Source organism: Mustela nivalis (genome assembly GCF_964662115.1).
Source record: "Mustela nivalis genome assembly, chromosome: 7".
In the NCBI taxonomy this organism is placed as follows: domain Eukaryota; kingdom Metazoa; phylum Chordata; class Mammalia; order Carnivora; family Mustelidae; genus Mustela; species Mustela nivalis.
The window spans coordinates 36,790,485-36,803,596 of NC_139026.1; the positions used below are offsets into that span (position 1 = coordinate 36,790,485).

Genomic DNA, 13,112 nt, shown 5'->3' on the forward strand with positions numbered 1-13,112 from the left:
TATAACAACACAAATCCAAACTATTGAGGCTAGAGAGTCGTTTAAGTGTAAATCGTAAATCTCTACTGTTCTACTAGTTACTTTTCTTTGCTTTTTCATGTTGCAACGTCAGTGGAATCTAAGCGTGGAATTCAGCTAAATTAAAATAAGTATATGTGTAGAAGCAAATTATGTGTTAGTGCAGTGAGACTTCTGCAAGTCTCACTCTTGGAATTGTTAATTGAGTTTGGGGTAAAAATAGAGGAAAAGAATCTTCGTTAATTAGATACGGGCAGTGTCTGGAAGTTGTTGTTAAGTAGGTAAAGGCAACTATGAATTCACAAATACCAGAATGACAATCTCTGGAGAATTAGGATGAAGAGTAGACATGATTTATTTTAAACAGTAGGTGGGCAGTTTTCAAAGTAATTTGAAATGCCTGTTCCACATAAGAGTTCTAAATAAAAGTGATAAAAATGTAAACAGCATGACTTATTCCTGGGAATAATTAAAGATATTTTTCAAGCTGTATCTCAGTTGTTTTGCCAAATCAGGACAGGTAAATGCCCTTGCTATCAGACCACAGAACTATAGTCTTGACCTAGATAAATGTTTGGATTATGTATGCAATGAATCACGTAAGTAATTTTCATAAGCCATTATAACATAATACTTAAACAACAAGTTTTGACGTTATCAGACCTGGATCAGAAACCTGTCTCTGTTACATCTTTTTCTCTGTGACCTTAAATATATTATTTATTCCCTCTGTGCTAGGTTCTTATTTTGTAAAATTAAAATGATGCCCAATTTATGCTATTGGGAGGATTAAAAGAGATTATGCTTGTAAATTGCTTTGCAATTTGTGGCATATAATAGGTATTCAACATATATAACATATATAACAACTATTAGTATTGCTAACAGTTCTTAATTAGAAACTTAATTTCTAAATTTCTCTTATTTTTTTTCAATAAATTTTTTCTATTAAAACATGGAATATTACAGAGTAATTAAAACTAACTATGGCTGCATGCATCAGTACTTAATATGCAGAGACAAAAAGAAGTTGCAGCTGGCTCTCTACAGTATAACATTTCTATGAAATTCAAAACCAGCAAAAATTCACAATTTTGGGGGGTATATATACAAATGTGGCTAAACTATAAAAAATAAAAACACGTTAATGGAAAACCTCAAGGAGTAAGGATGATAAAGGAAATATAATATGGAAAAAGTCACCAGTTGAGATATATATATATATATATATATATATATATATAATATATTATATTAGTAACAATTTAGTTCTTATGTTGAGTTCATGGATATTTATTTTATTCTTTAAAGAATACAATTTTTTTTAAATCTTTTATTTTTTATAAACATATATATTTTTTGGCCTTCCTGTCAAACTTCAGAATGTCCTGTAGATTAATATTTTCAAAAAATAAAGAAGAGAAAAACCAAGTGAAAATTAAATTAAATTACATTACTTTTCTTTTCCTATGTTAAGAATTCTGTTTGGCTGGAAAAAATTTCTAGATAACTATGGAATTCCGTTTTTCCATCTAATGTCAATCTATTCTAAATCTAAATCATATAAATACAGCATGTACTTCAATATACCTGAATTGTATTACCTAGGCTGCAATACACCTGTAAATATCTTGTAATATTTTTTTTTTAGATTTTATTTTATTTGAGAGAGAGAGAGAGACAGTGAGAGAGCGTGAGAGGCGAGAAGGTCAGAGGGAGAAGCAAACTCCCCATGGAGCTGGGAGCCCAATATGGGACTCGATCCCAGGACTCCCAGACCTGACCTGAGCTGAAGGCAGTTGCTTAACGAACTGAGCCACCCAGGTGCCCCAATATTTTGAATATTTTAAGACACAATGAGATGCAAAGTTCTGGTAAACTTTCATTAAGCTGCCCTCCCACGATCCCATCCGTATCCTCCTTTATAGTTGTCTCTGCCTCCTGCCCTGTTGCCTTACATTAGAGCTGTGAATATCCTACAAGACTAGGTCAGTACTTCTCATCCTCCTGTATTTTCTCAATGAATTCTTCCATTCTCAGCGTTCCTTGTTAATCTTGAATCATTTTTGAACATTGGGAAGATTTCAAGCTTACATTGTCTTCCACACGGATTACTAATTTTCTTCGCCCTGTATAAATTTTTGAGAACTTTGCCATCCAGTTTTTCCAACTCCCTATCTGGTTTTCCATTCATATAGTCTTTTTTCATGCAACTCTCTGTAAGTATTTCTAGATTGCCTCCTACTTGTTAACCAGCATCTTTAGAACTGGGAATAAATAATCAGATGTAGTTCTGGTTTTGAGGCACTCAGTGGCAAAATGGGCAATCAGAAAACTAACAGCTAATTGTGATAGTGATAATTTGTATGAGTTATTGGAGAATGCTAAGGAATTATATAACTTAAATCTGGAAGGAGGAGGGTCCCAGATTCCCAGAATGGGTGACATGTAAGCAAAGACCTAAAAGATGTTTCAGAAGCAGTCAAGGAAGAAGGGTGTGTAGAGGAAAACCCCAGTCTACCTCCTGTGGTTCTCTTTTACTCTGACATGACTACCACAGTTAAAATACTTTTGACACCAGATGTGTGTGTGCCTGAGTGGGAAGGGAGCATTCTTCCACCAAGCATTCACTGAAACACTTTCAGGTGTCTTACAGTTTAACTTAATTCTGACACTTCCTGGAGATAGTGGTAGATCCCACAGATTAAAGGCTCAGTCCTACATGACTACTCTTTCCACTTCAGATGTCAATTGTTTGTTTGTTTATACTTTTTAAATTTAAATTCAGTTAGCCAACATATAATATTAATGCATCATTAGTTTTTGATGTAATGTTCAGTGATTCATTAGTTGTATATAACATCCAGTGCTCATTAAATCACATGCCTTCCTTAATGCCCATGACCCAGTTACCCCATACCCCTACCCACCTCAGATGTCAATTGTAAATAAAAGTTGTCATCTGTGTTCCTGACTGATTTGCTATAAATCAGAGATTCCCATAACCCCCTCTTTGGATTCTATTAATTTGCTAGAGCAACTCAAAGAACTCAGGAAAACAGTTACATTTACCATTTTTTTTAAAGGATACAGATGAACATCCAGATGAAGAGAAACATAGGCAAGGTCTGAGAGGGTCCCAAGCCCAGGAGTTTCTGTCCCTATGGAGTTGGGGTATGTCACTCTCCCAGCACATGGATATATGTTCTCCAACCTGGAAGCCCCCTCACCCCCATACTTTAGGATCTTTATGGAAATTTCATCACATAGGCTTGATCAATCATTAACTCCAAGCCATCTCCCCTTTCTGGAGAATCAGGGGTAGAGTTGAAAATTCTAAGCCTCTAATCATGGCTTGGTCCTTCTGACCAGCCCCAATCCAGGAGCCAAAAACAATTTGACAGAGGCAAAGGCAAGAACAAAACTTGGAAGACTGGCCTGGAAATATCATGGGTTTAGAAATGCATAGACACAATGGGTCAGGCTCTCAGAAGCTAGATGAGCAATCAGGAAACAAAATAAGAGTGGTAGTGAAGCAATAAGCCAGAGCAAGAAGAACACAGATGGCAGAGTTTTAGTTGAGGTACTTCAGTTTCTTTAGTCTCCTGTCTTTCTTTTATCTTCATCCAGATAGTGTTCACCACAGGAATATTAAATAACCCATAGTACTAGGTACACAAAGAGCTCATGTTCTTCTATCTTCCTGAATGGTTTTCTCCCCACCCCCATTGTCTCCAACTGATAAATGCTTAGTCATTCTTCAAAATCTCCACGTAGAAATTCCATGTTGCCTTCCATGCCCCTTGTTATATTTTCAAGGACGCTTTTAGTTATAAGTGACAGAAAAGCAAATTTGAGCAAAAAAAAAAAAAAGGCTCATATTAATGAAATGCCAAGGGTAGAGGTGATTTAAGAATGGCTAGAATTAAGAGCAGATCTAATTCATCAGGGCTCTTTATTGTGTGCTTTTCTCCATGAGCTAGAACTGATGGTAAACAGCCATCCTGATTGTATCCTACCAGCTTAAGCCTGTAGAAAACAAATCTTCCCCCATAGCTCTGCCAGAAACATCTCAAGGAGTATTCCAATTTCCCTGGCTTGGATCATGTGCCCACACATTTGCCCTGAGTTCTGGCCCCCTGACTGACAGTCTCTAGGTTTAGAGTAGGGAAGGAAAATACCGCAGTGGAAGTATAGGATATAACAAAAGTAATATTGAAGGGATGCTGGGCATTTAAAAATGTGTCAACAAACAGTTGACAAATCATGGCTTATCAATTAAAATGACTGGGCAGTTCCCCTTGACCAGAGTTCCATGGGCCTTCAGTGGACTGATAAACTGGAAATATAGGCACAGCTATGCCTGGATGTGAATCTCCAGGGAGGGGTCCATACCTTAATGATAACACAAAGGTTTTCCAGATGGGAAGGTAGAAGTACTTGGAAGGGAAATGCTTTTTCCCCATCCCCACCCACTATGAACTTCCCTGACTTAAGCCATGTGAGGCAATTTGACAGAAAGTAGAAGGTATCAAGTTAAGGAGTTAATTTTCACTTGATTCCTGCTTAGTTCTTATCACACTCTGTTTATCTCAGTTTAATCACTTCTTAAATGTGGATCATAAAACCCATTTTGTAGATTAAAATAATTTCGCACAGTGCTTGGCACATGGTGAGTTTCCAGTACTTTCTGGCAGTTATGTAACAACTGGGTAAGCCAGTTTTTACAGAGTCTACCCGGAAGTGATTCCTCCTACCTGCCATGCTGTCTCATTTGTAGTAGGTCATGCTGTTTAGCAATGAGGGATCTAGGACTACTTTGGTATCCTAGACAAGTCACCCTCCCTTCCCTTTCACAGCACTCCCTGTCAGTGAGAGCCCAAAGAATGTTTTGGGGCCATCAACTTCCTTTCATTCTGTGTTTGTTTACAAGCTAGTTCTCAAGCCATCTCCTGCATTTGCTGCTGCTGCTGCTTCTTCTTCTTCTTTTTCTTTTAAGATTTTATTTATTTATTTGACAGACAGATCACAAGTAGGCAGAGAGGCAGGCAGAGAGAGAGGAGGAAGCAGAGAGCCCGATGTGGGGCTCGATACCAGGACCCTGGGATCATGACCTGAGCTGAAGGCGGCAGAGGCTTTAACCCACTGAGCCGCCCAGGCACCCCATTGCATTTGTTTCTTAAGCCAGCTGGGAGAATTTCCTAAAGAGACCTCTGCTACCTAGTGGCCCTGTAATTTCTAGGTGAACTTCTCTGCCCTTTGAAAACATTAAAGAGGCCCAACCCCCAACATTGCATTCACAGGAGAGAACCTCTAGCTTTTTCCCTCCTGAAAGAATAAAGATTACTAACACCTACAATTAAATCAGATGCTGAAGCTTTGCTTTCATAACTCCTCAGGATAATTTGTTATTGGGCAAAAATAAAATCTTAAATCATTTAAATCATTAAAGAATATAGAGGATTCTACATCTGTTCTCCTACTTCAAAAACCCAATTTGTGGGCTTGGTTAAAAACAACCAAAAAAAGTAGAATTTGTATGTTGATTGTTGAAAGTTATGTAATTCTTAGAACTGTCATGGGTATACTTTGTAAAAAACTTGATATTTGTCCTTTTTTAAATAGATGCACAGTTATATTTGCATATAGTGTTTTCCATATGAATTTGGCATTTTGACTTTTATTAGTATTATTTAGGGTATTAATTCACTGAGTCATTCAGTAAACCTTTTTCGAGGGCCTGCTTTATTTTAGGCACAAAGCCATGTTTAAAATTTATCTGAATTACTAAACCAATAGAACTTTTTCTGAACATAAAGTTAAATTTGGTTTTTAAATATATATATATTTTAAAAGGTCTTTCTTCGGGGTGCCTGGGTGGCTCAGTTGTTAAGCATCTGCCTTTGGTTCAGGTCATGATCCCAGGGTTCTGGGATGGAGCCCCACATGGAGCTCTCTGCTCAGCAGGAAGCCTGCCTCTCCCACTCCCCCTGCTTGTGTTCCCTCTCTTGCTGTGTCTCTCTCTGTCAAATAAATAAGTAAGATCTTTTAAAAAAGAGCTCTCTCTTCACAGCTAAGTAGATTAAATAATGGAAGAAAATGCATAGAATTTTTAAAAACTTATTATTACCTTTGTCAACATATTTGTTAAGCCATGGATGTTAGTGGAATGTCAGCATACAATGCTTAAATTTTTAAAAAATTTGAAATAAAATTTCATTATGTAATGATGATAATATAATATTATTCTTTTATTCAAGAGACAAGATGTTAAGAATTAATATAAAAATGATATACCAAGGGACTATTTTATTCTTATTGTTCCGTTAGTATAATCCATTTCTGTTCTAACATCAGAGAAATGTCTCCGAAGTCTCCCACACACTCTAAATCATTATTTTTTGTTACTTCTGAATGAATTAGGTTTTATTCTTTGTTTATCCCTATCCATTCATTATTTAAATCAACACATTTTTATTGAATAAACTAAACCTTGCACATAATAATATAATGTGCTGCTTCATATGAAAATGTTGTTTTCCATAAGGTCTTCCGAAAATTGTTTTCTCCTGAGATATTATTAGGACTTCTGATAGCTAAATAAATAAGCAAAGTGATTAAGCAAATAAAGGAAAAAATATTGGCATTTAGTCAGTGAAATACACACAATAATAAGCAGGGAAACTATAGCAAGTGGTTGACAGCAAGGTACGTTTTCTCTGAAGAATGGTATTTTGGCTGAGTTTTGAAAGCTGGGATTGTGTTACTTGTGGTCTGAGGTGGAAAAGAATGTTTTAGGCAGAAGATTAAGTTCCTAAAATCTGGATGAGAAAGAGCCTGGTGTATTTGAGAGACAGAAAGGAAGCTGTTGTGACTGAGGGAATGATATGGGGTATTCTAGACTTTGTTAAGAAGTTTAAATTTAAGCTAAATAATTTGGGAAAACATTGAGGTTCTTTAGAATGCGAAGAGTGACACAATGTAAGTGAAGTTTCAAAGGTGAATCTGGCTGCTTTGTGGATGATAGCTTGTAGGTGGCCAAAAGTGGGAGGAAGAGAACCTGTTGTTTGCTGACTGCAGTTCAAGAAGAGCACTTGAAGAGTTGTTCTTCGTTATTTGGTGATCGGCCTTACAAAATGATATGCATATGTTAATGCTGGAGGTCATATACCAGATACCTGATCTCATGAACACAGCATTGTGCATCTGGGCACTGAAGTAGTGGCAGGGATGGGGACAGCCACGGGACAACTTGACCTTTTACATTTATTTGGCAATTATTGGTCTATGCGACGTACTGGACTCGTGTGGACTATTTATTGTGTATTAAATACTATAGGCATTGATTTCCCCAAGAATCAATATTAACTCAATATCTGAGTTGTTAATGATGAAGTTTTAGAATTTAAGTGAGGTTTGGTGAGGTGAGGGCCGGAGCCAATGACCAAGTCAATGACTTGAGACGTCTTTGGTGCAAAATGGTGGTTTATTAAAGCATGGGGACAGGACCCATGGGCATAAAAAAGCTGCTGCGCTGGGGTTGTGGGGAGTGGGATGATTATATACTGTGGGGTTGGGGGAGGTAAGGAAAAGGGAGCGTTTGAAAGAAGAAGACACACAGGATACTGGAGGTTTTGCTATTTGTCAAGTTAAGGTTGTTTTTTCTTTTAGAAGGTTTTAACAGACTGTTGAGAGCTTCCTGGAGGAATGTCACACTCCTGCTATCACAGGTCCTCATCAATGAGCTTTAGGTTTGGAAAAAATTTAACTTTATTTACATTTCCCTCTGCCTCAGTCTCCCTCAGTTTTATGGAGGGGAAGATGATGTTAGGGCTTCAGGACTGATTTATGGGTCTCTGGAAGTTTGGTTATTGATAAGAAAGCCTCTTCCTTGTAAATCACTAGGACCTTTGTAAATGGAGGGAGACTCAGGTCTTGCAGGATTGTGGTCTCTATAAGTTAACTACTTGTTTTTCCTTTAGGGCAGCCAAGAATGCCTGAGGAATACCACACATGTCAAGGCAGGGGTGGGGAGTGGGTGTGTAGAGTGCCAGCTTCTGCTTTGTCCTCAGCTAGCCTTCTATTCCCTCATCATTTATATTATAGGATTTGCCAAGAAATTAATGTTATGGTATTAATGTAAAATACCTTCAAAAATATGTATAAATAGCAACTGTATCTTAAAACATCATTTAAAAATGTTAGAATGTTATTTTTTTCTCTTATTACTAAGATCACTTAAACTGTAACTATCTGAGAATCTTTCTTAGTTGAAAATACTATGAAAAGTGGAGCTGAAAATTTTCAAGAATGAATTGCTTTTTGAGAAGTCTTCTACAAATTAATTGAACTAGCAGCACTAAGATAATGGCCATTAAAATAAGGATAATGAGATGCATTTAATTCTAAGTACTCATGACAGTGGCACAAAATTAAGTCCAGTTTGTGTTTTTGTTTATTTTAAAATTACAGATATGCTACCTCTTAGAGTGATTGAATGTGCTTGTAACCTGCCTTCAGCCTGCAATGTTTTCATTTCTCTTCCTTTTATACTTTAAAAATATAAACTGATATGAATTTTAATCACATTTCATAAATTAATTTTAAAAAGTAATTTCTGAATTAATTTCTGAATTAATACCACATGGATCATGGCATTAATTTAGACACATTTCCGACTAGAAAATATTTTCTTCAATGAATATCGTATTCATGTAATTATTATTCAAAATGCTAACCTAAATGTTAAAAATATTTTTAAGTAAAAATATGAATAAAATTTAAGGTTTGTTTTCTAATTATTTGTGTGTATTCATTTGTTCTTAGCCACATTTAAATAAATTCAATTATTCTATACTTTATGCTCTATTTTAGATTTTTAAGGCATAGTGCTTTTATTTTGCAGATTGTTGCCTTGCGTGAACAAAATGTTCATATACAAAGAAAAATGGCATCAAGTGAGGGGTCCACAGAATCAGAACATCTTGAAGGGATGGAACCTGGCCAGAAAGTCCATGAAAAGGTATGACACAGATGACATGGTCCTACCTAGAAATATTTACTTTCTATGTCATTTGACAAAAATATGAAATATGAAGTCCATGTGATAAACATTCTTTATTATGTTTTGATTTGTTGGTCAAAAGGTCATGATGATGATCCCAGGGTCCTGGGATCGAGCCCCACATCGGGCTCTCTGCTCGGTGGGGAGCCTGCTTCCCCCCTCTTTCTGCCTGCCTCTCTGCCTACTTGTGACCTCTGTCTGTCAAATAAATAAAATCTTTTTAAAAAAAAAAGTCATGATGACTTTTCATTTGGTGATTTAATTTGATTTTCTTAAAAATAATATGCATGTGTTTAAATATATAAATATATATTTGAATTTCTCAATACTTGATACTTAACATGATTCTCTGAAATAATTAAATTATATATCTAATTGAACATATATATAATTGAATAAATATATTTGCACAGATAGGTGTATCTTTAATATATATCCAGGAATTCTAAGTATAATAACAATACTTTTGATTTATAAATGGTATTATGTACAATTGGCAATTCATCTGTGGCGTATCACTGCAAGAATTTTTTAGTAATCTCCTATTTGGCATTTTCCATGTGTTTAAGAAGGTCCTAACAGTATTCCTGTTAATGAGAAATTTTATTAAAAGATACCGGAACTCTTGGGACTTTTACTCTTTTTAGAAGGGAAAGATTTTCCTTTGGTTGGGGGTTCTACCCAGGGTAAGAACACCATCTGTCTGTCTGGCCCTTTTCTGGGCTAACCCATTTGTTTCCAGAACAAAAGGAAGGTTACTTGCTGGTCGGTCTGGACTCAGATAAAGATGATGAAGAGTTTGCATATCCTGTGCCTGAGGTTTAGATAATCTGTGGGGTTATTTGCCATTACCAGCTACATCTTCAGATGGTTGATCTTTAAACATCAGGACTGCATGAATTAGGTAGCAATAAGTGACATTGTCAATGGCAAGAGGTTTCAGAACAGAGATCAAGAAACAAGGGACTGGACCATGAAACAAAAGCACCAGTCTTCCTAGCTGAAAATAAACCGAACACTTCCTTACTTATCCAGTTGAAACAAATGGAGGGGCTTCTCGCATTTCCTCCTTCAAGTATGACAGCAAAGGGGGCCAAGTCAACCAGACTAATTTCCTGACACTCATCAGTTCTGGTGGCTGAGAGGCAAAGAGCTCTTAATTTAAGGCTTCACTATTTTAGCCTTTATCCATGTATTTTATAGAACTCTTAAGCTGAGTATTAAAAATAAACTATGGTCTGATGGCTAGGTTTCATGAGCTGTATTTCAAATTTGAATGAAATTTAAACTGATATCAGTCCGGTAAACAAATCACCTAGCTCTTGAGAATAAGCTGTTTGCACTCAAAACTCACTTTAGGAAACTAACTTGTAATTTTCTATTACTGTTTCATTTTAATTATGTCATCAGTAATACAGTGCTATATATTTTCTCTACTTATTCGGGTGTAAAAATGGACTTTGTGGTCATGAAGCCTTTTTCTCTTAGAAGTGACAAAATATTGCGTGTGGTTTGTTTTGTTTTGTTTTTTTCTTTAACAATGATGTATTTATGCTAATCCAGACAAGAATTAAAGAAATATGTTTTGAAAGGCAGAAAGAACTTGAGATCTTGTCTATTCCCTAACAAACCATTTGATATTTAAAGCGTTCATCTGGTACTTTCAGGAGAGAGAGTACTCACACACATTTTTTTTTTTTCAAATGTCATTTATTTTAACATATAACTACCAAATATCTAGGCATTAGAAAGTAAGACAATTCATGGTTCTAGTATCTGGATGAGGACCTATGTATAATAGATGTTTGTTTCTATTAGACTGCACATATTCTGAGGACTCTGAGTAGTTAGCGATATAAAGTACTTGTCTCTAACTTTCTTTGCCTTTTGGTTCATGGAGAAGGCATGTCAGCCAGCGTAGAAGAGAGATTCTGTGCCATTGCTAACTTACTCTTCCTTATGGATGTAACTAAAGATTTTTAAACATTGTAGTTATTGGTATTCTCTTTTTCCCAATTTCCCAGAAATATAAGAAGAGTAATTTCCAAATGCTTTAAAGTAATAATACACTGGTATTATTAAAAATAGCATGCCCCTCTCCTCCAATTTAGGCCTAAAATATGTATCATCATGTATGTATTTTTTTCTAATTTAAAATAAGTGACTTGTTTCAATTCATATTACCCCTGAAATGTCCTTCAGGAAAGTATTTTGAAAATTTGAGAGGTTTTTGTTTTTTTATTTATTAAGGTATAATTGATACACAATATTATTTCAGTTTCAGGTATACAACACAGTGATCTGATGATATTTATATACCTTATAAATTGATCTCCATGATAAGTATAGTGACCATCAGTCTCCATACAAAATTTTTACAATATTGTTTACTATATTCCCTATGTTGTATATCACATCTCCACATCTTATTCATTTTATAACTGGAAGATGGTACCTCTTAATCTTCATCATATATTTAATCTACTTCCCAATCCTCTTAGCTCTAGTTACCATCAGTTTTATTTTCATGTATTTATTTATTCATTCACTCATTCATAACATGTTTGTTTGCCTGCCATTTCTTTGTTTCCAGTTTTATTGAGATATAATTGACACATAACATTGTGTAAATTTAAGGTATACCACATGGTGATTTAGCATATGTCTATACTGTGAAGAAACTACCACAATAAGGTTAACACATTCATATCTCACCTAATTACCTTTTGTGTGTATGCAGTTACATATACTAAGAATATTTTAGATTTGGTCTCAGCAACTTCCAAGTATATAATACAATACTGCTGATAATAGCCACCTTGCTGTATGTTAGATCCCCTCCATATTCTAACTGCTGACATTTATGGATAAAATATGAAATAATATCCTTATCATTATATTTACTATCCTTATATAAATACTCCTAACTTACATACATAAATGTTATAAAGCATCTTTACTTTTTAAAATTATTCTCTGTTGCTTGATTATTCAAAGTATTTCAATACCACTGAATAACAAGTATTATGGGATTATAATTTAAATCCTACCACTTAATTTTTGCTTTTAATCAAGCAAAAAAAGGAAATAATGTTTTGGGGAGTGTCTGCGCAATGAAGATTGTCAGTGAAGGATTACTGTGGTATTAATGCATAAATTGCAAAATGGTGGTTGGGGAGATATACAGAAAACCATTGTGAGATACTATGGAACTGCCAGAGAGTGACTTGTAAATCCTAGTCACAAGGATTTACCCTTTGCTTAGGGTAGTAAAGTTACTTAAATTACATAGTCAGGGTGGGTTATTAACCAACAGATGTTTTATCTCAGTGGCTTGAGAATCCTGTTGACAAAATAGTTGATAAAAATAGTCTCAAAAAAGCACACTCTGAAACAGACCTTATTACTCATAGAAAAGCTATGTAATTGTTTTCAACACTTAAAAAAATTAAAAGAAAAAGTAAGTTTAACTGAAACTAGTTTAAATGTTTCTGTGGGACATAAATTTCATCAGTTATTCTAGAAGAACGTAAATACTCAGAGGATAATAAAATCTTTCAGGACACTAAATTTTACCCCACTGAAAGTTCAGAACTGGGCTCAATGACTTTCTTCCTGTTAATTTCTAGAGGAGAATTAATTTGTTAAATTTTTGCATAAATACACTGCTCTTGTAAAGGAGATAATAATGCTCCTGACTCATGTATTCTGTACTTCCAATTATTTTTTGCAGCTGCAAATACTTGCTAAGTGATGTGGATAAGTGGGATGTTAGACACTGGTGGAGAGTCAGAAGACATCACCTCTGTAATAAATTTGCTGAGAAAGTAGAGCGAAAAATCAGCATGCCCCAATTAATATTGCAAAACACGATAAATAAGTAGTGTCAAAAATGATATTAGAGTTTAAAGGAGAGATAAATTAATTGTGATAGGAGGTGTCAGAGAGGCAGCATGGAATAATGATTTGTTTCATGTCAGCACCTGGATTCAAATTCCATCTCTGCCAGTTACTAGCTGGGTGAACTTGC

The 13,112-nt window shown here is 35.2% G+C and overlaps 1 protein-coding gene across 16 annotated transcripts in view; it reads left to right on the forward strand.

The window, feature by feature from the left end:
• PPFIA2 (PTPRF interacting protein alpha 2) overlaps nucleotides 1–13,112 on the forward strand; it is a 488,573-nt gene that overhangs the window by 325,922 nt on the left and 149,539 nt on the right. For all 16 annotated transcript variants that reach the window (XM_082742763.1, XM_082742772.1, XM_082742771.1 and 13 more), the window contains one exon: nucleotides 8,924–9,040. In XM_082742763.1, coding sequence (XP_082598889.1) covers nucleotides 8,924–9,040 — 117 coding nt within the window. The remainder of the gene's footprint in view (nucleotides 1–8,923; nucleotides 9,041–13,112) is intronic.